Raw genomic sequence first — 26,395 nt, 5'->3', positions numbered from 1 at the left:
TTGATATGATTTTAATCTTCTTAAACTTTTTGAGACTTGTTTTGTGGCCTAGCATGTGATCTGTCCCGAAGAATGTTCCATGGGCACTTGCAAAGAATGTGTATTCTGCTGCTTTGGGATGAAATGGTCTATATATATTTATTAAGTTCATCTGATCTAATGTGTCATTTAAGGCCAGTATTTCCTTACTTATTTTCTGTCTGAATGATCTGTCCGTTGAAGTAAGTGAGGTATTAAAGTCCCTTACCATTATTGTGTTACTATAAATTTCTTCTTTTATATTTGTTAATATTTGCTCTATGTATTTAGGTGTTCCTATGTTGGGTGTATATATATTTATAGTTGTTATATCTTCTTGTCGGATTGATCCCTTTACCTTGTGTAATGGCCTTCTTTGTCTCTTGTTACAGTTTTTGTTTTAAAGTCTATTTTTTCTCATGTAAGTTTGCTACCACAGCTTTCTTTTCTTTTCCATTTGCAGGGAATACCTTTTCCCATCGCCTCACTTTCAGTCTTTGTGTGTCTTTAGATGTGAAGTGAGTCTCTTTAGGCAGCTTATATATGAGTCTTGATTTTTTATCCATGCAGCCACTCTGTGACTTTTGACTGGAGCATTTAATCCATTTACAATTAAAGTTATTATTGATAGGTATGTACTTATTGCCATTTTAAAAAAAATTTATTTATTTTATTTTTGGCTGCGTTGGTTCTTCGTTGCTGCGCGTGGGCTTTCTCTAGTTGCGGCGAGCAGGGGCTACTCTTTGTTGCAGTGCATGGGCTTCTCATTGCGGTGGCTTCTCTTGCTGCGGAGCACGGGCTCTAGACACTCAGGCTTCAGTAGCTGTGGCACGCGGGCTCAGTAGTTGTGGCTTGCGGGCTTAGTTGCTCCACGGCATGTGGGATCTTCCCAGACCAGGGCTCGAACCCGTGTCCCCTGCATTGGCAGGTGGATTCTTAACCACTGCACCACCAGGGAAGCACCCTTTTATTGCCATTTTAAAATTGTTTTCTGGTTGTTTTTTGTATTTCTTTTTTGTTCCTTCTTCTTTTGCTCTCTTCTCTTATAATTTGATGACTATGTCACTGTAATGTTTGGATTCCTTTCTCTTTTTTTGTGTGTGTATCTGTAAGTTTTCGTTTTGTGGTTACCATAAAGTTTATATATAAACACACACACACACACATATATACATATAATTATATTATTGTATAAATTACACATATATAAACACATATATGATTATATATTATATAGATATATGAATTATATATATAATTATTTTAAATTGATGATCTCTTAAGTTTGAATGCATTATAACAACACTACCTTTTTATTCCCTCCCCTGACTTTTAATGTATTTGATGTCAAATTTTACCTCTTTTTGTTCTGTGTATTATTTAACTACTATTGTGAATATAGATGATTTTACTCCTTTTGTCTTTTAATGTTCTTACTAGTTTTATAAGTAGTTGATCTACAACCTTTAATGTATTATGCCTTTACCAATGAGATTTTTTTCCTTTCATAATTTTTATACTTCTGGTTGTGGCCTTTTCTTTTCCACTTAGAGAATTCTCTTTAACATTTCTTGTAAAGCTGCTTTAGTAATGCTGAACTCCTTTAGCTTTGGCTTGTCTGTAAAACTCTTCATCTCTCCTTCAAAGCTGAATGATAACTTTGCTGGGTAGAGTATTCTTGGTTGTAGGTATTTTTCCTTTCATCACTTTGAATATAGCATGCCACTCCCTTCTGGCCTGCAAAGTTTCTGCTGAGAAGTCAGCTGATAGTCTTATGGGAGTTCCCTTGTGTGTAAGTAGTTGCTTTTCTCTTGGTGCTTTTAACATTCTCTCTTTATATTTAATTTTTGCTATTTAATTACAATGTGTCATGGTGTAGACCTCTTTTGGTTCATCTGTTTGGGACTCTCTTTGCTTCCTGGACTTAGATGTCTGTTTTTTTCTCCAGGTTAAGGAATTTTTCAGCTATTATTTATTCAAATAAGTTTCCTGCCCCTTTCTCTTTCTCTTCTCCTTCTGGAACTCCTATAATGAGAATGTTAGTATGCTTGATATTGTCCCAGAGGTCTCTTAAAGTATCCTCATTTAAAAAATTCTTTTTTCTATTTTCTGTTCAGCTTGTGTGGTTCCCACTGCTTTGTCTCCCCAGTCGCTGATCCAGTCCTCCGTATCATCTAATCTCCTGTCGATTTCTTCCAGTGTATTTTTTACTTCAATTGTTGTCTTCTTCATTGGTGCTGTACTGCGTGTATATGTGTGTTGGGTGTGCAGGAGTAAAGTTAGTCTGACACAGTGATTGGGTGAGGGCAGAGTCAGCCAAGGGAGGCCCAGACACATCAGTTCTGTATAACATTCCTGTGGCCAGGGGCTGAGTCAAGCTGAGGTAAAACAGTTGCTCACAACCTTCCCCAGAACTTCTCTGTTGACTCCAGACGGGGCGCCTGCCTACCTGTCAGGGAATATTGGGTGGCTTCTATCAACAACAAAAACTGGACAAGTAAAGAGGTTGATTATTCTGGCTATTGCAATGTAGACAGCTCCCCGGATCTGACTATCAAGAGTGTTTCACTCAGGAGGTTTTGCCTTAGCCCTTCATGGAAAGGGGTGAACAGTGGCTTCTGGGGGTTGTTCTGCAAGCAAGAGAAGTCTCAGTCAGGTATCTGAACAGGAAATGTTTTTCTCCGCAGTTAACACGTTTCAGGAGGACAAAGAGTTCTAACCTTGCCTAACCAGTCATGACAAGTGGTTCTAATCATAGCTAATTACTGATGAGACATAGAGCAGGAAATTGGAGACCTTGTCAGCAGGTTTGGGCAAAAGAGAAAGATCTCTGTTTGTTGATCTTGTCAAACAAACATAATTTGTCCCAGAACAATGTAGGGATTAGAGTAATTTCTGAGGAATTTTGGCCAGAATACAAAATACACACACTTCATCTCCCTTGCCCCTTCCCCCCTCCACCCCTAGCTGCTGATTCTGAGAGGTCTTGTGTTGAAAGGGTGATATTTTGTGAAAAGGTTGGTGTGCCTAGAAATAGAGACACAGATGTAGAGAACAAATGGACACCAAGGGGGGAAGGGAAGGGTGGGATGAACTGGGATATTGGGATTGACATATATACACTAATATGTATAAAATAGATAACTAATGAGAACCTACTGTATAACACAGGGAACTCCACTGTACAGTAGAAACTAACACAACACTGTAAAACAATTATACCCCAATTAAAAAAAAAAAAAAAGGTTGTTGTGCCTAGCGTATAGGTGGGGTTAGGAGTCCTACAATTTAAGGATGGAAAAACAGATTGGGCCTCATCGTGAAGGGCCTCAGGTGCCAATTAGTAATTTACCCGCGTGCAGTGTTGCTCTGGCGAAAGTTCAGAGAATGAAATCTTGCAGAAAAATAACTGCAGCAGTGGAGGGGTATATAAAGGCAGGACCAGTGAGAAGCTGGTAGTCCAACAACAGACGCTATGACAGCAGGTAGGATGAGAGATGATTAGCCTTAGAAATGGGTCATGGTCAGATATTTTCAGGTAGGACTGATAGAATCTGGTGGCCATTGAGCCCTGTGGCCTGTGGAATTGGGTCTATTAGGAGCATGGTGGCGTTGCAGAGAGCGTGGACTTTACAGCTAGGCTGGCCAAGTTCCGTATGATTCTGGCATTTACTAGCCCTGTGATTCTGAGCAAGGAATGGACACTTTCAGAGTTGAGTTCTCTTCTGTAAAAACAGGCATAATGCCACTTACTTCTTTTTTTCCGCAAAGATTGAATGACACATGTATGTGAATCTAATATAGGGTCTGGCACAAAATAAGCAGTTCATACATTTGAGTGCCCTGAATCTAATATAGGGTCTGGCACAAAATAAGCAATTCATACATTTGAGTGCCCTTCAGCTGACAATCAAGGCTTCCCATATTTTGTTTCCCAAGCATCCTTCTAGGCAGAAGGCCCACGCTCCTGTACCATTGCCTCCCTCCAAAAATACAGGCCTACGTATGATTTCTCAGACGTGACCTACTCTTCCTGATCTCTGAGTCGCTGCTCATGCTATTTCTTTGCCTGGACTAGCCTCCCTCTCCTCACTTCTGATTGCTTTCTGGGGGAGTCAATTCTTCTTAAAGGCTGTGCTTCAAATAGTACCTCCGCTAAAAACACATCCTCTAGATCCCTGGGTGGAAATGATCTTTCCTTCTGTTAAAGTCCTAAAGCACTTTATTGCAACCACTCTAAAGATTCTTACGCTCTACAGGTATCCGCTGCTTTTCGAAAGGCTTCACTTTTGCAGAAACCTACATTAGTACCTGTTTTCACTAACCGAAAGAAATCCCACAAGGATTTTTGCTTTTACAAAAAAAGGCTAAAAGCCAAAATAGCGCTCAGTGTTTGTTTTGCCATGAGCCATTATAGAGGCAGCACCACCCAGAGCAGTGAGAGTGACACGGCCAAGCTCCTTCCTGGAACCACCCTCAGCATCCAGCATCCAGCATCCAGAGCTTTGAACTGTGTCTATGAGCTCCTGTGCTTTCTATTTATTTTGTGCACCCGTTAGTGTTACCCCATTTTGGCTTAAGCAAGGTTTGGTAGGAAAGCTCTACTCTCAGATACCAGGAGAAACCTGTACTGCACTTTACCTGGCTATTTTGGTTTTTTTTTTTTTTCTTAAATATCCATTTATTTTTTAATTAATTAATTAATTTTTGGCTGCGTTGGGTCTTCCTTGCTGCGCGCGGGCTTTGTCTAGTTGCAGCAAGCGGGGGCTACTCTTCGTTGTGGTGTGCAGGCTTCTCATTGGGGTGGCTTCTCTTGTTGCAGAGCAGGGGCTCTAGGCATGTGGGATTCAGTAGTTGTGGCGCACGGGCTTTGTTGCTCCGCGGCATGTGGGATCTTCCCAGACCAGGGCTCGAACCCGTGTCCCCTGCAGTGGCAGGCGGATTCTTAACCACTGTGCCACCTGGGAAGTCCTACCTGGCTACTTTGGATAAGTATTTTCTCTCTTCTAGGTAGCATCCAATTAGTTTTGCTATTCACTATAGTACTTAATTCAATGTATAGTGTTATCAAAAGTAGATAATAGACTGATATGATTGACTTGGATAGAGAAGAGGCGAGCAGTCAATCAAGTGCTAGCCCTGGGGGAGGGAGAAGGATGGGATGTGCCCTTGCCAACCAGAACATTCGTGGGGAGGCACTGCTGCCAGTCCTCATTTTACTGCCATCATTCTGGTTCAATCTTTGTAACTCAATTCCTCCACAGCATCTAGGCGGGGCAAAATTCCACACGTAAGGCCAGGAAGGAGTGTTTCAGACAACACCACCTTACTAGTTTGTTGAGTTTTGGGTTTGTCCGTATGTTTGACCTGTTTCGTGAGCTACTGGCTTAATCTAGGTGGGAGACAAAGATATTCTTTGCTCCAGGACTTAAGTGTTATTTCTGTAAGAAAAATATAATTTGACAAATGAAATCATGATCTGGGCTCACAGCAGTTTCAGAATCCAATTATCTGATTTAGTGACACACTCTGGCTTTTCTCACTTAGAAGTTTTAACTTCTGAAGTATGCATGGCTTAGTTTTCTGAAATTAATTTGGGGTCCCTTTCAGCACAAGAAGACAGGGGAAGATGGTATTGAACTGAGCGGCAGGAAAACCAGTCTGCAATTGAAACGTTTAAAGAAAACACTGGCGTTTTTGTAATGGACAACGAGATGCGATACTTTTTTCTTAACCTCTTCTGTAAGGAAAAGCAGTTTTTGAAAAAGAATGCCTAATATTCATACTTAAAAATGAAAAACAAACAGCTATAGTTTGTGTGAAAAAGATCTTTATTTTGTTTTCAACAATATTAAAACAAATTATCGGGCAGTTCAGTAACACAATGAGCACATGTTAGAGTTAATCTTTTAAAAGGCACCTCTGGTGCAATTACAGTAAAGTAATAGAGACAATTCAATAGTTATTTATCTTGCCGCCTTATAAAACTGCCTGTTCATTTTACATTGTTATTTTAATGTTCTTCAGTGAATCGCTGCATTTCATAAAAAATTCAAAGTCCTATCATGAAATGTACTTCTATTGATTGACTTATTTTAATTCTATTTACTGTTAGTAACATCATCAATGAATCATATTTAAAAGACATTTTAAAATACTATCCTTTATTCTTGTGCTAAAGTAATCATTCCTTCACAGAGTCAGAAGAAAGTGTTTTAAGCACCGAAATGTGAATGAAGTAGAACTTTGTGATGTAAACCTTCTAGGAATAAAAGTTGGGTAAACTAGAACTTTTTGTTGTTGCTATTATTTATACTTTTTAAATAGTTTTATTCTGCTGTTATTTTTAATTATACAATTTTAAATTTTGTGATTTTGTAAAGAAGATTTTAACATTTTTTAGAAAACAGGCATGATCTAATATTTTAAATTAAAATTATAATGTAAAGTTACCTTCCCAATGCTAAATCAAAATCAAACACGTTCTCTAAAGAACATTCACAATCACTCTCAGTTTTTCACAGATATATGTACAGAGAATCATAAGTATCAGCTCATCTGATTAGAATAATTTTCTTATAAAGAAAAACACCCTTTACATATTCTTTCACAAAGATACTATTGTATGATTAATGTTGAAACCCAACTAAGCTAAAAAATGTTTAGCAAATTTTGTACACTGTGTTCTTTCATTTTTAAGTTTAAAATAAAATTTAAAAATTATAAAATACTATAAAAATTGTCATAAGTTGAAAGCTATATTGACATATCTTTCTCAATAAATGAAATATGCTTTAACATAGCTACAGTACAAACAGCACATTTTAACTCCTGATTTTTTTTAAAGTAAATATGAATTGTAGGATTTGGCTAGAATGTTCTGATAATACAGTAAAACCCAAATTTCTTCATGCATAATCTGAAAAGTTCCAGATGTAGTTGACAGTGATTTTAAAATGTAAACATTTCCTTTTCCTTGTGTAGTTGTGTTACTGTTCAATTAAAAATAGAGTCCATGTATACGGCAACCAAATATTATTCCACCTCTGAATCTCTATGTAGTTAACTGTATCAACATGAATAATTTCATAGAGACCTATTGATGCTACACATAAGAGTTTATGGCGTACAGACTCTTCAATCAAAAGTTTCTATTGTGCAAATATGGTAAAATAGAATTTCCCTGAGGTGAACTACCTTGCTGGCCCACAGAAATAACTATATAAAACTGTATTCAGATTTTAATCTGAATTATAGTCTATCTGACACGCACCCAAAATGAGTGTGAATAGATTTTTATAATCGGTTGATTTGTGCTAATATTTCTTTTCAGTGGACTATTTATTCATTTATAATCAAACCAGTGTGACCAGAAAAGTTGTTTAAAATAAAACTTTTGAGAAACACACCAAAGTGCACATGAAAAGGTACTTTAGAGATAACTTTCTTCCAAGTGCAAAAATCAGGAACCTCTTCTATGCTTTTAAGGTATACTAATATTTAATTACTTTAAAGGTAAAGAAAAGATATTTAAAAAGTAAAGAAATTTCCCAAATACCCATGTTGCTCAAGTTAGAAGATTTTTACATTTAAAAAAATCAATCGGTAAACCATTAGTTTAATGATTCTTTTTCTTTCATTCATATAACCAGGTAGGATCTTACTCATGTATTTTTAATTCGGAAGTCTTTCACATTAAATAACTTCTTCTCCTTTAACGGTCTGTGAAATGCTGCTGAGATAATTTTCAGACTTCATTATAAAATTTGTCCACTCCTGACAAATGTCCTCCATGGAGTATTCTTCACCACCGTATTCCACTGGAAGAATGTCTGGGAAATGCTGAAGTAAACTTTGTTTGTAATTGTCCCCATGCATATGAATCTGAAACAGCCAAAATGTTTTAGAAGGTATGCCCTCTGCCTCTCAGTATATCAGATGCATTTCCAATGGAAAATCAACACTGTAAGATAAGGTGCTCTCATCACTTCTAAGATAGGAGCGCATGTATAGATACTATTGATACATCCTTTATTCTTCTGCTTATGAAGCTAATAATTTTACTTATGTTTAGATTGTGCTGCTTATGAATCTGATCATCTTACTGTTTTCTTATATTTGCATCCTTATAACTATTCAATATTTACAAAAAGCTATTCTTTTTTCTTTCAAAAGTAGATTTTTAAAACTCTAAATAAAATCATTTTATACATTCTATTCCCTAATCTACAGGTGATTCTTAGCAAAAGATCGAATATCCTGGGATGGTTCTGTAGATGATAAAAATGTTCTTCCTTTCATTAGTTCATATTAAATAAAAGCATATATCTGAGCACACAATCAGGTATGCAGGGAATAATTTATGTGGTACAGTTGACAGTCTTGGCTAATAAAAAATTAAAAGAAATTACGATGGTTGAGAACTTTACATTTTTGAACATTTTAAACTATAAAAATTGATCATATAATGTCCTGAAGTTAAGATAAAGACTTGGAACCTTTGATTAAAAGCACATCTTGTTAAAAGTAAATACATAAATACCTTTATTCGTCTGCTAGGGTTCATTTGTACATTCAACAATCATTTAATTAGCACCTACTATGTGCTTAGGATACAAAGACTGAAAGATGAATGAAACAAGTTTTTTGCACTCAGGAACCTTGCAGTCCCAATCCTTGATTTTTTTCTGAAATGTTTAAAATATTACTAGCTAATTGAAAAGAAATTCAACTATCTCTTCAGGAAGGGAGAAATAAAATCATTCATAGAGTACTGCCAAAATGTTTAAAGGGAGAAAGTGGCTAGATTTGGTCCTCCCTGCCCTCCCCATTTTGGCAAGTCTGTTTCATGTCAATTAACTTTCATTGAAATGCTTCACTTAGCTTCTCAATTTAAAATTTTTCTTCTCTTCTTGCTCATGTTCTCCTGTTTATTAGGTTCAGTTTATTGTTGTATTTGTTTTTTTGGTCCAGAATATAACCCAAAATAGAAATACTTATTTTTATGTCTTTCAGCATTCAACAGAAGATGGCCAGCTATTGTCAAGCTTACTGAAGAGAGGAAAAAAACAATAAACAAAAAAACCCGGCTTTTATAAAAATAAAAGAATCTTCCGTAGGGGCGGTTCTTCTTGAAGACAGACAGAAATACCTACTGGAAAACCTCAAAGGAAGCTCTAGGGTCGTCATTTTCTGACCAGATGCAAGATGTTACATTTTCTTAGTATGAAAGAATATACTTTGTAGCATTCCAAATATGCTATTATCACTCACATTACCAGTATTTCTATTTAAATAGTTTTTGAGATTTAAATTGTCAAAGCCTTTAAAACCTGTTTGTGTTCATGCATTAGATGTTGCCAACGTTTGTCTAAATAAATGCTCTAAAAATTATCCTTTACAGATTCATGCAGAAGAGTGGTTGCCAGTTTGGGAACTCACACTCTATGGTCAACACTTGAAAAATCCCAAGTAATATTAGATATTCACCTGAGATAAGACTCCGCAAGATAGGTAAAAAACATCAAATCTATTTGCTTTAACTAACATGACATTAAGTCACATACCTTGGGTACTATGGTTTTCAGTTACACATGTCTAATTTAAGCATATTTATTATTTACATAGATAATACATTCACATGGCTAGAAATCAAAACAAGATAAAAGATACACAGTGAGATGTCTTGCTCCCAACCCTATCCTCAGCCACCCCATCCATACCTCTCTTTTGTTCCATGTAGGTAACCACTTTGGTTGTTTCCTTGCATATCCTTTAAAAATAACTTTTATGCCAATATAACTGTAGACTCTGATTTCTTCCCTTTTTATACAAAAGATAGTATAAACACTATTCTGCATGTTCTTATTTCCCTTCACAATACATCCTGCAAATCTTACTGTGTTCCATTGTGTAGATGCATCACAGTTTATTTAACCAGTTCCCTCATGATGAAAACTGGGTGGTTTCCAATACTTTGCTACAATGAATCCTCTTGTGTATGTAATTTTGTTTATGAGCATGTGTATCTGTAGGATAAAAATCCCAGAAATGTGAAGGCTGTAATTTTGATAACTATGACCACACTGCCCCCTATAGGAAATATATCATTTTGCAGTTTCACCAGCCATGTGTTAGAGGTCCAGTTTTTCCACAGCCTCACTAACTTGATTTTTCAAAACTAAAAACAAATTTTATAAAAGTAGTTGGGTTGTTAGATAAATATTCAAAACACTGGGACAATGCTGTGTGTGTTGGGGGGAGGGGCGGAAATAAGAGAGCAATTTTTAAATAACAAAGGAGTGGAACATTTGGTACAGAAGAATAGTGACTTGAATATGTTTTACTTACCCGTTCCTTAATTTTTTCGGTCAGAAATGGTTTAATCATGGAAAAAACAGCATGGAAAATTATTGGCTCATTTATCAAATGGATACCACGAACTTTTAATGGAAAGGAATCCTTTGAAAATAAAGAAAATGTCTTGTTAATAACAAAGCATAGATCAATATGTAATTCCTATCGACAAGCCCCTTCTTTGAACACTTGCTAAACTTACAGCAATGCCTAAAGTGTGATTTTATTTTCAAAATTATTCCATCAACACAATAGCCTGCTTTATAGTTCACTGTCCCTAGATTAAGAAAAGGTCTCTAAAAAGGTTTCACCTTGTAGTTTAAGCAAAGTATTTTAAGAAATACCTGCATCTTTCATAAGCAGGACACAGAAAGTATCTTCCCCAATCACATATAAATGTGCTTTTGAAAAATCAATGAGTCATTTGGATATTTAACCTTTCCCCTCAAATTTTTATTTTGAGGAAGAAAAATCAAACTTTCATAAAAGTTGAAAGAATAGTACAATAAACACACACTTTTAAACTTTTGACACGGGTATAAGTCTTTCACATCAAAGTAATATTGGCTTTTTTCTAAGGTTTAAAATGTTAAGGATTCAAAGAAAAACCTCACCAGTAGTTTCCCTACCCAAAGATGTGTTGTTAATATAGAGATTTTTCCTGCCAAGTTTCTTTCATGCAAAACTCTTTTTTTTTTCTGCACATAGCTTTTAGAGATGTGTTATCAATTGTGACTTTTCCTTTCAGGTTCTTTCTATGAATAATTTTATTTTAAACATAATGGCTAATATGCTCTCTAAATATTTTGCACCCTGTTTCACTGACATAATACAATTTTTGTAAACATTGTGAGCTTTAATACGGATGCTATAATCCATCAAATGGATGTACCATTATTTAAGTAACCCTTTTCCTATTTCTGGACAAATAAGCTGTTTCTAATTTTCTTCTATAAAAATTGATGCTATAGGGGGCTTCCCTGGTGGTGCAATGCCTGAGAATCCACCTGCCAATGCCAATGCAGGGGACATGGGTTCGATCCCTGGTCCGGGAAGATCCCACATGCCGCGGAGCAACTAAGCCCGTGCGCCACAACTACTGAGCCTGCGCTCTAGAGCCCGAGAGCCACAACTACTGAGCCCGTGCGCCTCGAGCCCGTGCTCTGCAACAAGAGAAGCCACCGCAATGAGAAGCCGGCGCACTGCAACGAAGAGTAGCCCCCGCTCGCTGCAACTAGAGAAAGCCCACGTGCAGCAATGAAGACCCAACACAGCCAAAAATAAATTTATTTTTAAAAAATTGATGCTATAGTAACTATCTTTATGTATAGAAGCAATGGTGGCTCTAAGTACAGCTTTCATGTTCAGATGTCCTGGATTGGAATCCTTGTTTCACTGCTGACAAAATGTGTATGCTTGGGCATTGCTATGTCACCTCTCTGACATAGTAAAATAATTTGTAAAATGGAAAAATTAATAGTCATATGTCATAAGCTTTGGTGTAGCCATTAAGTGGTAATGCACTTGAAACACTTAGCAAAGTACCTGGCACATAGTAAGCTATTATTATTATACACAAAGTCTTTGATATATTTAAGATTATTCCTTGGCTAGGTTTCCAAAAGTAGGATGACTGGGTCAAAGATGATGGCCATTTTTAAAACTTTTTTTTTTTTTCCCAGAAAGAACTGTATCTATCTATATCAACCAAAACCTAAGTGACATTTTGTTGTATGATTGCTATAAATATTATATTTTGAGTCAATTTTTAATTTAGGAAGAAAATTTTAGTGACTGAAAGATAAAATCACCACATTATTGTTTAAATATATGAATTCTGTGGTTAGAAATTTTGAACATATTTTCACAGTTTGTTGCAACATTCTTTCTTTTTGAATTAATAACACTTTACTTCCTCTTACCATTATTGAATTCTATGTATCATTTCTAAAATTTTATTTAATTTTCTAATAAATGTACTATCCCTTCTCTTTAACATACAACTAAATTTGTATCTATTATTTGAAAGTATTATCCCGAACAGTTAAAATATACACTTACTGTAAGAGCAGCAGCAATCTTCTTGGCTACAGATGGAGTAATTTGAAAAGCATGAGAAAACTGCCAGCCTTCCAAATCAAAGATAGCCTTGATTCCATTCCGTTGTGTTTCTACCTCCTGTACAATAAGCTCGGATGTGATTAGACTTACACGAAACACATCATAAGCTGTGAAAACTTTTGGGTCCCAGTGTGCTAAAAAAAATATATAAAAAATCATATCTCAGCACTGTGTAAAGAATCAGAAAGATTTACAAAAGGAAATGAATTCTTTTTAGACTTAAAGGATCAATAGAAATAAAACACGTACAAAGATCATGAAGTGAGTAACAGATCAAATTGGTGGTCCAAGAACACGTGCCTGTTTCTCCCTCCCTCCCTCCCTCCAATCCCTAGCAAAGAACAGATTCTTAAGAGCACAGAGAAAATAAGAGAAGAAATGCAGCCTGGATTTGATGGCCAGATGAAACTACAGGCCAAAATATGCAGGATGGAGCTGTGGCTGAAGGTGGGAATGCCTCTGGGTATGCTCCAGGCTCAAAGGTATGAAAATGAGAAAAGCAAGGCTCTGGATTATGAAGAGTAACTAGGGCCCCATCGTGACCACAGAGGTTGCTGCTAAGGGAAATGTGTGAGGAGCACACAGGCAGGTGGGTCTCTCTGACACCCTCCGTGACGAGCAGCGTGTAGGAGAGGCACGTGCATATAGGCTAGAACAGTAGTGTGGGCTTGGAAAGCCGAGTCAGGGAAACACTCGGGTAGCCGGCTCCCCACACCCAGGAAAAACAAGGAATACCTGTGCTAAGAAGAGGAGCTACTGAGTTCTTGTCCTCTCCCCTCCCCCACCAGTCCTGGGGCAGGCCACGTCATGCAAAACTGACAGTAATGGATAGGCAAGCAGGTGATCTTTAAAAAAGATATGCAACCACTAAGACTTTTAATAGTTTTAAAGACACAGACACACAAAGAAGAGAGGATCCAAACTCAATAGACAAAGGCACTAAAACTGAAGGAAACAGCTAATAAAGCAAGAAACATTAAAAGAAACAAAACTGTTTCAGTGAGGAAAAAAAGATACCATAGGCTATTGTCATAAGAACAGGCTATTATGAAAAAGAATCAGTTGAGATGTTGGAAATAAAAAAGATGACAATTCAAGCAAATCTCAGTTGATGGGACGAATGTCAGAAAAGACACAGCCAACGAGTGAATAATGGTTTGGAACATCAAGCTGAGGAAGTCTCTCAGTCTCAACACAGAAGACCCAGGAGTCAATATGGATGAATAAAAAGTTAACAGACGTGCAGCTAGATCCAGAAGTTTCAAAATCCAACTAATTAGAGTTCTGGAAGGCAATAATACAGAGAATAGGGAACAGAGAAGAAAGGAATAGTAACAGCAGAGAAAATTTTTCCAAAGCTGGAAAAAGATGCAAATCTTCAGATTACAAGGTTCATGCAATACCTAACAAGATGAAGGGTTAAAAAAAAAAAAAAAGATTCATGACTAAGGAATGGTAAAATTCTAAAAATACCAAAGTTTCTGGCTTGAACAACTGGGTAGAATGGTGGTACCATTTGTCGAGTTAGGAAACACTGGAAGAAAAGTGTTTAGCAAGGAAGGATCACAGGCAGTTTTGAACATGTTAGAATGGTGACTGTGAGATTTCCAGTTGGATACAGCTGAGATAGGGAACTGGTCGTATGGAGCTTTGGGAACAAAGAGATAATGGGGGTGAAGATACAAATCTCAGTTTCTGTGCTTTTAGGTCTATAGCCGGGAGTACCATGGACTTATGTTTCTCTGTTATGGTAGAGAGATAAGTAGCTGAAGAAGAGGAGGCTGAGGCCGGTGTCCTAAGGAGTTTCAGAATTTACAGTAGAATACGTACTGCCAGCAAAGGAGACTAAGAAGAAACAGTCAGTTAAGTTGGAGGAAAACACCAGGAGAATATGGCATCAGAGAAGGGAGGCAGATATCTCAAAAAAAAGGAAAAGGTTTGCTGTGCAAAGAGGTCAAGTGAAATAGCACTAAACACATCCATTAGATTTGGTGAAAAGGTCACCGATGATTTGCTAAGGTCATTTCACCAGAGAGGTGGCAGTGAAACCAGACCAGGGGGCGTTGAGAGGACCTGGGAGAAAATGTGGATGGTGAACATCACTAACTCTAAAAATGTGCCTGAGAATAAGAGGTGTGGGGAGACGGCTAGGGTGGAGGCTGGAGGGACTTACGGGATTAAGGAGCTTTTGGATGGCTGATCCTAACAGATTTAAATGTTAATGGACAGTGTGTAATAGCAAGGAAAAATCTAGGGATGAAGAAAGAGAAGGGATAATTAGAAGTATTCCTAGAAAGGTACAATGGAATTGCCCTTTATTTTTAAAAACCTCAGATTCCTGGTAAGAATTTGAATAATCAATCCATGGATAAACCAGTTCACGTATACTGTACCACTTCAGACACTGGCTGAAAGCTATAATGGTGCAAAATATGAACAGAATGACTGAAAGTCTGCAGTTCAGAAAATAGTGACTGACCTAAATTTCTGAGCCCACCAACATAGTTGTCTAGACCTGTGCTGTCCAAATAGTAGCCATTAGCCATATGTGGCTATGTATATTTAAATTAATTAACATTTAAATTAATTAACAGTAAATAAAATAAAAATTCAGCTTCTTAGTTGCAATAGCCACATTTCAAGTGCTCGACAGCTACATGTGGCTAGTAGCTACTGAGAACAATTTCACCATCATAGAAAGTTCTATTGAACATTGCTGGTCTAGACTCTAAGCTCCTTTAAGGCAAAAGAAAAAATTGCCGTACATTTTTAATTCCTTCTCCAGCAACTATCTAACATTTATTGAGTGCTTAGTACATACCAGGTGATTTTCTAATTATATTTTATGTATACTGTATTGCAAGATTTAATGCTCACAGCAACCCTACGAGGAAAGTTTCTGCTATGCCCATTTGAGAGATGAGAAGATGGAATTACAGCTGCACAGCTTTCCATATAGTTAGACGTAGCAGAGCTGGGATTCCGACCCAGGCAGCATGCCCTAGAACCTGTGTTCCTAAGAACCAAACCAGTCAAAACTTAATGCTTGCTGCTAAATTTTACTTTTGCTGCTGTAGTACAGTAGTGAGTCTCAAAAGGCATAAAATTATACCCTTTGGCTTATAGGCCAATAATGGCAAAAACTAAGTTTCACCTTGGCTTGTCCTGCTGGACTGGAGGAAAAGGTTCTGTGCATTTTCTCAGTGCTTACACTGCCCAGAGATGGTACCAGGGAAGGAGTGACGCTAACGTTCTACCCAAAAAGCTCTGCCACAGATTTCCTTTTTTTAGTTCTTCCCATTAATTCAATTAAATTTAGAAAATTTATAAATATAAATTTATCCTATTCTTTCATTTCACTCATAAAACTCTTCTGAGTTTCTCCTTTCGCCCTGGAGTAACATGTTATTCTACATAACACTCAGAAGATTTGCTGCATACTCTCCTGTCTGACCGTCACTGAACTGATATGTTTTCTTGATTTTAAAATCTCTTTGAGTTAAACAGTACACTTATAAATTAATAACTGCAAGAGGCCCTCGCTACAGGGAGATCAGCTCGGTGCTTTGTTACCACCTAGAGGGGTGGGATAGGGAGGGTGGGAGGGAGACGCAAGAGGGAGGAGATATGGGGATATATGCATAGGTATAGCTGATTCACTTTGTTATAAAGCAGAAACTAACACACCATTGTAAAGCAATTATACTCCAATAAAGATGTTAAAAAAAAAAAAAAAGAAAAAGAGGCCCTCGCTAAACAATAGAAGACTGTTGACTTCTATTATTTAAGGTGTTTCTGATCAAAGTAGCACATTTGCTTTTTCACTATTAAGGTCTCATTTTTACTTCTTAACATGCCCTAATTCGTTTATGAGCAAACCCCAAAAAACCTCCAGCCAGGCGTGCAGAGCCAGGATACTCGCAGAAGGAATCATCTGTAGGTTTCAGTCTCGTGCTCCTGGGACCCCTGAGTAGGGTTGCCAGATAAAATATAAGAAGCCCAATTAAAGCTGAATTGCAGATAAACTGGATATATTTTTTTAGTCTAAGTATGCCCCATGCATACTAAAAAAAATTATTCATTGTTTACCTGAAATTCAAATGTAACTGGACACTCTGTAGTTTTTATAAAACAGTTTCACTTGCTACATAAAACACAGATACTTCGCTACATCTGGCAACTCTATCCCTCAGGAACTCAGGGAACCTCATGCAACTTCCTATAACACCGGTGAGGCAAGGACAGGACAGAAGAGCCCTTGTAATGTCGGGTTTACAGACAACGACTTCACGATTAACCCCGTTGTATTTGACACAGAAGCTGGAGAAAAAAACAGAATCATTCTACCTAGTCTTCTGCTACCTTTTCAAGAACTAAATGCAGGATCTTCTTGCAAAACAACCAAGTGCTGAGTTATAGGCAGGTATCTTATCTATAAGCGGGCAGGAAAGGCAAATCTATAAATATCTTTAAGTTCCCTAGAATATTTACAGATGTGAAAGTTTCTGTAAGAGGATAATTCATAAGATTCTGCTCATGAAATGTTGGTTATCTTTGTCATTCCAACCGGGCCAGGAAAGGATGCTGGGGACAGTGTGAACCCTCCATTTCGTGCCATTTTTAATCACACACAGGTTGAAGGGAGGGGCAGAAGTTACAGGTTTCCAGCCTCCAGGAAACACTAGGAAGACCTAGGGGTGAAAAGAGGAAGCAGTGAAAAGAAAGAGGGAACGTGCAACAGGGGTTCTTTAACACTTGCCCGGGTGCTGCTTCCCACGGCCCCTTCCTCCCCTTCCTCCACCTGGAGAATGAGCCCCTCGCTCCTCAGCCTGGGGCAGGACCCAACCGCCGTTCACTCTGTCACTCACGCCAAAAATATCTCATAAATACCTACCATGTGCCATGCCCTGGTTTCGGTGCTTGGGAAACATCAGCGAACAGAACAGACAAAATCTATGCTCTCGTGGAGCTTGTATTATTATAGTTCAGAATTCTCATTTGAATTTTTGAAACACTTCACCTTGATCTTTTTTACCTTTTCCACCTATTTCTCTTCTCTGTTTTCTTTTCCTCTTATTTTATATAGTTAACTGTGTGGAAGAATGGAAGTAGGATTTTCATTGGTTTTGGATAATTTTCTCACAACGGCCAGTTTTATTATATTTGGGGGACATTAAAGACTAAATGAGGGACGTCCCTGGCGGTCCAGTGGTTAAGGCTCCGGGTTTCCAACGCAAGGGACGCGGGTTCGATCCCTCGTTGGGGAACTAAGATTCCCCATGCCACACAGCGCAGCCAAGAAAATATTAAAAAATAAAAATTAAAAAAAAATTTTAAAAAAGACTAAATGAAACCCAAGTTAAAACCTAAAAAGCCAAATTCTTAAATATTAACTCATGGAAGCTTCCGATATGGCAGTCAAGAAAAATAAAAAAGAGGGAGTGCTGTGTGTGACCCACCAATTCTGTAAATCAGAACTTTGCTGCCAGTGGGGTCTCGGGCTCTCAGGACGCCGACGTAGCCGGCCTTCAGAAGGCCAAGAATGCTTCTAGGATGGAGATCTGCACTTACTTCTGGACATTCTTCTCTCCACTTATAGTAGTTTTTTAGTAACTGGAAAATAAAATAAAAATTATCTCCAGATAGCATACGTGGTAAGCATTTTGTAAGAGCGATAGGAAAGTCTTGGCATTATGTAGGGCCCTTGCCATCTATTATGTCAGGATTCTAACCTGGGCTATCTTTTTAGCTGTAAAAACTAAAAGCACACTTCATGCAGGATCTCAGGTGATAGAAGTCAGTCACAAATTCAAAGTTGAGGAATTTTTATTTGTCTCTGGTGGTAAAGAGTCTCCCCGAGATAGCTGTCAACAACGCCTCCCCTCCTGGTGTACACGTCATTCCTTCCACCAGGAGGCGCAGTCCATTTGATTCCTTCCTCTTGAAGCTGAGCTGGCCTCGTGTCTCGCTTTGACGGAAGTAACGCCGTGCTTGGTTAAGAAGCCTGAGACCTTCTCTTTTTGCTTTTTGGGATCCAGACACCACGTAGGATTATTAAATAATGAATCTCTGCAGAGAGAGGCCCTGGACAACGAGAGGCCATCTCAGATAGTCTGACCTCAGCCATGGTCCCATCTCATGCAACGTGGAGCAGAGACGAACCATCCCCGTTGAGCCCTGCGCATTACAATAAACAGCCGTGGTTTAAGCTGCTAAATTCGGGGTTGGTTTGTTACTTAGCAATAGAAGGTTGAAACATCCACCTTTAGTCTTCGTGAATAAGGAAGAAAAGAAATCAATCAGATGAATTAACTCTACAAATGTTTTTGAGCATCTGCCATGTTCCACACACTTAGTGAGGCACTTGAGGTATAGCAGTGGGCAGAATAAAATCCCTGCTCTCTTTGGACCTCACCGGTTGGTGACAACTGGATCATACAGGCCATGCTATGTAGTGAAGAGCTTGATTCCCAGGCTGCTGCTGCTTCAGGAAAACCTTGACTCCACCACCTACTATCCATTCGGTCTTGGTATGTATTTAACTCCTCTGAGTCATGTTTTCTCAACACGTGTCTTGCAGGGTTCTGGGTAAAGCATACATGGGCATAACGAGGGGTGGTCAGCCTTGCTGTTTTCTTAATAGGGAAAGTTATTTAGATTAACTGCTCATTCAAGTTTTTAGTGCAGGTTTATATTAAAGATAACTAAAAGTTTTTGGTTTTTATTTTCTCTCCTAGGAAAAAGATAGAAAGGAACATTTCTATACCATACTAACAGAAAACAACAAAAATCGACTTTGTTAATAGTGGTATGCACTCGGAGAGCCCGGGGAACAGTCTGCCTGGATATTAGGTCTTAGCAAAATATGGTTTGAAAGAACCGCATTTTCTTTTTTTTCCAAAAAAACCACCAATAATGGTTACTCTGCATTTACAAATAATACAAACATTGCCAGTGTATTGTGGAGAATACTGACATCAAATTACACAGTTAAAATTTATTATATTTCAATTTACCTTTCCATGATTTTCAGCATTCTCAGTTTTTTCTAAAATGACAGTGTATTTGTTTTGAGTTTAAAGAGATCTATTAGCAACGTGGAATCAAAGTTCAGATGAAAGGAAAGGACAAATTTTGCATTTGAGGGTCACTGGAATGACCATGAGAACTGTAATCACGAAGTAGTAATGCTCTGGAGGAGAAACTGCAAAAACAAGTTTAAAAAACCAAGTAAAGGGTGAAATTCCAAGCCTTGGGGGACGTCAACGGCTGGGAATGGCTGGAGGAAGAGAGAATCTGGTTGGACCACAGGAGAACTGGTGCCACAATGTACAGAAGGGAGGGAAAGGCATCTGTGTTGCTCTGCTCCTCGCTTCTTTCTCTCTGATACTGTTTCCCTCTCTTTCTCTTTCTTTCTCCCTGTCATTTCTGCATTTAAGAAACTTTCCCTAACTGTTAAAAAAAAAGAGAATGTTACTAAGAGTTAAATGCAACAGAGAGGTTAGAAAGAAAAACAGTCAGTAAATTTGCCAACAAAGAAATTATTGGTGACCTAAATAGCAGATTCCAAAAGCAGTAAAAACAGAAGACACATTGTAGATCCTGATATATTCATTCTATTCTATAAGATGAATTTCTCTTCCTTCTCCTGTCTTAGGGGGCATCAGAATAAGTGTTACTAGCATTTTTAGTGTTCATTACTTTTTTCATAGTTCCCTCGGATGGAAAACTAGTCCTTTTAATTCTAATTCAAGAAAAACACCAGAAGCAGCATAGGAGCTCCAATACAGAAATAACAATTTTGTTTTCCCATGGAATAATAAAAGTTATAGCTTCATTAACAGGGATCGTTTTGGGGCTTCCCTGGTGGCACAGTGGTTAAGAATCCACCTACCAATGCAGGGGACACGGGTTCAAGCCCTGGTCTGGGAAGATCCCACATGTCACGGAGCAACTAAGCCCGTGCGCCACAACTACTGACCCTGCGCTCTAGCACCCATGAGCCACAACCACTGAGCCCGCGTGCCGCAACTACCGAAGCCCGCACGCCTATAGCCCGTTGCTCCACAACAAGAGAAGCCACCGCAATGAGAAGCCCGTGCACCGCAACGAAGAGTAGCCCCCGCTCGCCGCAACTAAAAGAAAGCCCGCGCAGCAACGAGGACACAATGCAGCCAAAAATAAATAAATTTATTTTTTTTTAAAAAAGGGATCTTTTAGGGAATAGAGGCAGGTTCGTCAGCTTATTGATCTCTGCAGAGTGCTGGGCACTTAGGAGATAGGTACATGTGTTGAATGAAAGAATAAATTAATACAGGATTAAACCAGCTGGATCCACATGCTTGAAAAAAATGACTTTCATAAAGATGCACAAATTGCCCTCATACTTTTGACACTTGCCTTTTGCAAACTGAAGGCTCTACACCTGGATCTTTGATTATTACTTTTCCACTGATAAATAAATTCAAAAGTCTGGTTGACATAAATAAATTATGTAAATGATGTAAACTGCTACTGAGCAATTCTCCAACAAACCACATAAAGTCCACAGCAGAAAAAAAAATTGCCTGCGGGTGAATATTCATTACCGAAAGGCACCTGTTTTGTACCACCACTAGCAATAAATAAATATAAAAAGTTACAGCTTATTTTAACTCTGCTTTGTAACAGAGTAGGTTTCTCCTTACATTTTTCGTGTACTTTCCAACAAAATTACAACCATATTTGTGCCACTTTTCTAGGGGTTAATGGCATCATTTCAATTCCTGCTCCCGACCATTCTAAGAGGTAACTATTGTTACCCCATTTTATTGGTAAGAAAACTAAACTGGAAGAAATGACACATTTGTTTCAGGGTAGTAACTACCAGGAGCAGAGTGGAGTCTGACACTTGATACGGTGAATTTTACAAAAGAAGCTGCATTTAGTGGGAAATTAGCAGGGAGCGTCAGTGGAACTTTGAAAACATTAAAGTATTTGGGAAAACTATAAAAATAATTAAAGAATAAAAAACGTATCACGTAGAGCAAAAATATAAGGAGGAATATTCACTTGTGAAAGATAAGATTCTATATATTCACAAGAATATATAGAACAGACAGAGGTTAACAGTTGGTTGTTTTAAACAGATGGGGCAAGTATAGTTCACTTGAGAATGCAGGCTCCCCTGAGTTCAGCTCAAGTTCAAATTCTTGCTCTACCCCTTAACAACTGCGATTTAGGACAGTTACTTACTCGTTACATCTCAGTTTCTTCTAAAATGAGAAAATAATGAGATAATCCACGTAAACACTACTTACCAAAGTAGCTGGCACTCCCAAAGCTATTAGAATTCACAAAAGTCACTAATTTGTTATAACTTCAAATACAAAAACTAGAATAATGAGAAACTTCATTAAAACTGAGGGACTTATCAAGGTTTCTTCATACACTAAAACTATAGGGCTTTCATATTTTAAATAAAGGAGTGTAAATTGAATTAACTGCCTCTGTGGAGGAAAGTGAAAAAACAGTTTCATACTCTAACTCTCCCTTTTTCCTTTCAAGTTGGCAGAAAAATAGGGCAAAGAGTTCACAGAAACTTGATTCCTATCCAGTAGATTTGGACACAGTCCTGCTAGCCAGCTCCTCCAGGACATGATGCAATGAAAACAATTCAGGAAAATAAATAATACAGGAAAAAAATATACAACACAGAGGCTGGAGGTAAATTTTATTTCATCTTCTATTTAGACATTACTTTTTTTTTTTTTAATATTTACTTATTTATTTATTTTTGGCTGTGTTGGGTCTTCGTTTCTGCGCGAGGGCTTTCTCTAGTTGTGGCAAGCGGGGGCCACTCTTCATCGCGGTGCGCGGGCCTCTCACTGTCGCGGCCTCTCTTGTTGCGGAGCACAGGCTCCAGATGCGCAGGCTCAGTAATTGTGGCTCACGGGCCCAGCTGCTCCGCGGCATGTGGGATCCTCCCAGACCAGGGCTCGAACCCGTGTCCCCTGCATTGGCAGGCAGATTCTCAACCACTGCGCCACCAGGGAAGCCCTAGACATTACTTTTTTTAAATTGGAGTAGAGTTGCTTTACAATGTTGTGTTAGTTTCTACTGTACAGCAAAGTGAATCAATTATACATATACCTATATCCATTCTTTTTTAGATTTCCTTCCCATTTAGGTCACCACAGATAACAGTAGAGTTCCTTGTGCTATACAGTAGGTTCTCATTAGTTATCTATTTTTTACATAGTACACATCACTTAAAAAAAGTAACCAAATTGGGGACTTCCCTGGTGGCACAGTGGTTAAGAATCCGCTTGCAATTGCAGGGGGACGTGGGTTCGGGTCCTGGTCTGGGAAGATCCCACATGCCGTGGAGCAACTAAGTCCATGCGCCACAACTACTGAGTCTGCGCTCTAGAGCCCGTTGAGCCACAACTACTGAGCCCGTGTGCCACAACTACTGAAGCCCGTGCGCCTAGAGCCCGTGCTCCACAACAAGAGAAGCCACCGCAATGAGAAGCCTGCTCACCGCAACCAGAGAAAAGCCTGTGCGCAGCAACGAAGACCCAACGCAGCCAAAAATAAAATAAATTTTTAAAAATTTTTTTTAAAAAAGTAACCAAAATGAAATCTGTAAATCATACACTTTTTTAAAAAAATTAATTTATTTATTTATCTATGGCTGTGTTGGGTCTTCATTTCTGTGCGAGGGCTTTCTCTAGTTGTGGCAAGCGGGGGCCACTCTTCATCGTGGTGCGTGGGGCCTCTCACCATCGCGGCCTCTCTTGTTGCGGACCACAGGCTCCAGACGCGCAGGCTCAGTAATCATGGCTCGTGGGCCCAGTTGCTCCGCGGCATGTGGGATCTTCCCAGACCAGGGCTCGAACCCGTGTCCCCTGCACTGGCAGGCAGATTATCAACCACTGCGCCACCAGGGAAGCCCTGTAAATCATACACTTTTAATTGTTAGTTACCTATAAATGTTTAATGCCCCATTAGAGCTACACTTTTCGTTGGACCTGAGATTGTGTCTTCACATCTAGTAGCTGCTGAGTAAGTATGAGGACAACTTAGTAGCCACCTGATAAAAGAAAAGAAATAGGTAGGCTCCTATTTCATTCCTAATGTCAAAATTAAGTCCAGTAGATCGACAACTCCAACATAAAAAAGAGAAGTCATGAATTACTAGAGAAAAGTTTGCAGAATGGAAGAGCTTATGAAACTAGAAGCAATCACAGAACAATCAAATCAATACATTTGATTACATAAAAACTTTAAAATTCTTCACAGAAAGAAAATAGCATTAACGATGTCAAAAGACGAACCGCAAACTAGGACAACAGCCTATTTTCTTTAATACATGAAGATATGAATAAAATGTTTTATATTTTATGTAAACAACATGGAAGAAAATAGCAAAACAAGCAGTTAATTAGAAAGGAATTTTAAAATATTAAATATATGAAAGATGATTAACCTCACTTGTAATTAAATAAATGCATATTATTATAATAATGAGAACCAGTTCCTAGCCGGTTGACACACAGATCATAAAGTTTGGTGACACAGCATGGGTGATAATATTGGGAAAGACACCATTATGTATTGATAATATAGAAGTGATAAAATAAGTGCAAACACTTTGGAGGACAGTTGGTCTATTCATCAACACTGAAAATGCACATTGCCCTTCATCCAGCAATTGTGCAAGTTCAACTTATCCTATAAGGATTTTCCTATTTTTTTTTAAATTAATTAATTTATTTATGGCTGTGTTGGGTCTTCGTTTCTGTGCGAGGGCTTTCTCTAGTTGTGGCAAGCGGGGGCCACTCTTCATCGCGGTGCGCGGGCCTCTCACTATCGCGGCCTCTCCCGTTGCGGAGCACAGGCTCCAGACGCGCAGGCTCAGTAGCTGTGGCTCACGGGCCTAGTTGCTCCGCGGCATGTGGGATCTTCCCAGACCAGGGCTCGAACCCGTGTCCCCTGCATTGGCAGGCAGATTCTCAACCACTGCGCCACCAGGGAAGCCCCGATTTTCCTATTTTTGTATTGATACAATGACAAAGACATACTAGAATACCCAGTTGGTGTGGAAGAAACCCTATTTGTCTTGGTTTCTGTGTTTTGTGAACTGCCAAGCAAACTGTAGAAATTCAAAGAATAATCATTGGATGAAGGAATGCACGGCAGTACTGCCAATGTCTGAGGACCGCTCCTGTGTCCCATACCGGAGACTGGTGAATACACTTCAATATAACAAACGGAGACAGTGCAATAGTACACAGCCCCCAAAAGAATAAGACACGTGCTGAAACAGATTCATCTCTATGATAAATTATGTTAAAAAGGCAAAATGTAAAACACATACACATGCTTGTGTGACTGTAGATCACACCTGGAAAGGTAAGAGGCAGGTAACAGTAACTGCCACTGGGTAGGAGGCTGGCAAGCTAAGGTCTGGGGTGAGGAATTTTTTCCCTTAGAAAGTTACTTTTAGGAACTTACTTTGCATTCTTTACTATTTATGGATTTTTTTTTTTTTTTTTTTTTTTTTTTACCGTCTGTACTTCTTACTTTTTCAATTAAAAATTAGTTACCAACAACAAAAATTCTCATACTGAGACAGCTGGGACTCTGCACTATAATACTTTTCCTCTGCCTCCCAGCTCGCCGTGTGACACTGAGCGAGCCACTTGGAGAAAGGGCTAAGATCAAGTTCAACTGCTGAGCGCTTCCTACGTGCCAGGCTCTGTGCTGGGTACGTCCTGTTCCGTTAAACTGGTTAATGTTCAGTCCTGGAAACCAGTCATCGCGGGAGGCCCTTTCACCGTTATTTAACAGGTGAGGATGCTGAGTCCAAAGTGCCAGAACTCAAGGTCGTACCCCTCTTTCTGATTCCTGTCTTCCCACCACCCTGCTCTCAACCAGCTGTGATAACACACCTGGAGCCACAAAAGAAGCGCCTCATCCCCATCCTCCCACTCAAAACACTCTGCACTGCTCTCCCGTCTTGACACCTCAGTATTACTATTAATAATACTCGTTTGCTAGGATTTGGCTTTAGATCTTCAGTTTTACTGGCAATTTCATTTCCCCCACCAAACGTCGAGTTACCTGCTAAGATGGAATAACTCCAGGCTTCCCACTTTTCAGCTGTCCTTTTCTTTGATCTCACCCGCTCTGCCGCGGAGAGTGAGGCATTTCCCCCAAACGTTATAGGTTCGGGAGACGCGTGCAGGGCAGAGTTCCAGCGCTTGGGGTCAAACGGGCCCTCTCCCTAGAAGGCTCCAGCTTTTCTCGAGGTTTCCCCGTTTCCACGACCCAGAGAAACTGGAAGGACCAGCGCGGGAATCCTCAGAGCTCCCGCTCCCGCCGCGCGGTGCGCTCGGGGCGCGTCCCCGCCGAGGTCCGGCCGGCGAGCCGGGCGCGGGCGAGGGTCCGGGCCCAGCCGCGGCTCCCCGGCCCGTCCCCCGGGTGCGGCCCGGGGGGGAGAACCCCTTACCTGCCAGGCCAGGTCCACATCGAAGTCCCGGGCGCGCAGGAACCGCAGCAGGAAGGCGTCGCTGAGCGGCCGCCGCGCCGGCCGAGCGCCCGCCTCCCCGGCCCGGCGCCGCAGCTCGGCCAGGCTGGGCTGCAGCAGCGGCGAGTGGTCGGGCAGCCCGTTGAGCTGCGCCCCCGCCGCCGGCCCCGGCCGCGCCTCCGCCATGCCCGCCGCCCCGCTCCCGCCGCGGCCCGGGCCCCGGGGAGAGCTCGCGCCCGCCTCCGCCCCTCCTCCGCGGGCCGCCCGCCCCGCCTGCAGGGGTGAGCCCGGCCGCCCCTTCCGCGGAACCACGTGGCAGCCCCGACGTGCTCAGCGCTCTGCAAGCTCCAGGTCGGAGCCCCAGCCCTCCCAGTGAGGAAGGCCCTG

General features: G+C 39.7%; 1 protein-coding gene and 3 long non-coding RNA genes across 4 annotated transcripts in view; 2 read left to right on the top strand and 2 right to left on the bottom strand.

Annotated features, from left to right (window-relative positions):
• The window catches only part of LOC309615305, a 17,176-nt gene extending 6,814 nt beyond the window's left edge, over positions 1–10,362 (top strand). Inside the window, exon 3 of the long non-coding RNA XR_014236712.1 lies at positions 9,034–10,362. This is a non-coding gene — a long non-coding RNA (uncharacterized lncRNA). The remainder of the gene's footprint in view (positions 1–9,033) is intronic.
• LOC309615304 overlaps positions 1–26,395 on the bottom strand; it is a 167,997-nt gene that overhangs the window by 101,825 nt on the left and 39,777 nt on the right. The gene's annotated exons all lie outside the window — the stretch shown is intronic.
• LOC309615308 lies at positions 992–7,063 on the top strand. The gene is made up of 2 exons (XR_014236716.1): positions 992–3,803; positions 3,858–7,063. It is a non-coding gene; the product is annotated as an uncharacterized lncRNA (long non-coding RNA).
• On the bottom strand, positions 7,632–26,395 carry TTPA (alpha tocopherol transfer protein). The gene is made up of 5 exons (XM_082364728.1): positions 25,991–26,395; positions 17,955–18,108; positions 12,436–12,629; positions 10,369–10,479; positions 7,632–7,902 (listed from the first exon to the last, which is right to left on the bottom strand). Exons 1-5 carry the CDS (start codon positions 26,192–26,194, stop codon positions 7,714–7,716), a joined length of 852 nt encoding a protein of 283 aa, XP_082220854.1. The 5' UTR covers positions 26,195–26,395; the 3' UTR covers positions 7,632–7,713.

Source organism: Balaenoptera borealis, assembly GCF_965194805.1.
Source record: "Balaenoptera borealis genome assembly, chromosome: 17".
Taxonomy (NCBI): Eukaryota; Metazoa; Chordata; class Mammalia; order Artiodactyla; family Balaenopteridae; genus Balaenoptera; species Balaenoptera borealis.
The sequence above is the reverse complement of the archived record's forward strand: the minus strand, read 5'-3'. Positions and strand labels throughout refer to the sequence as shown.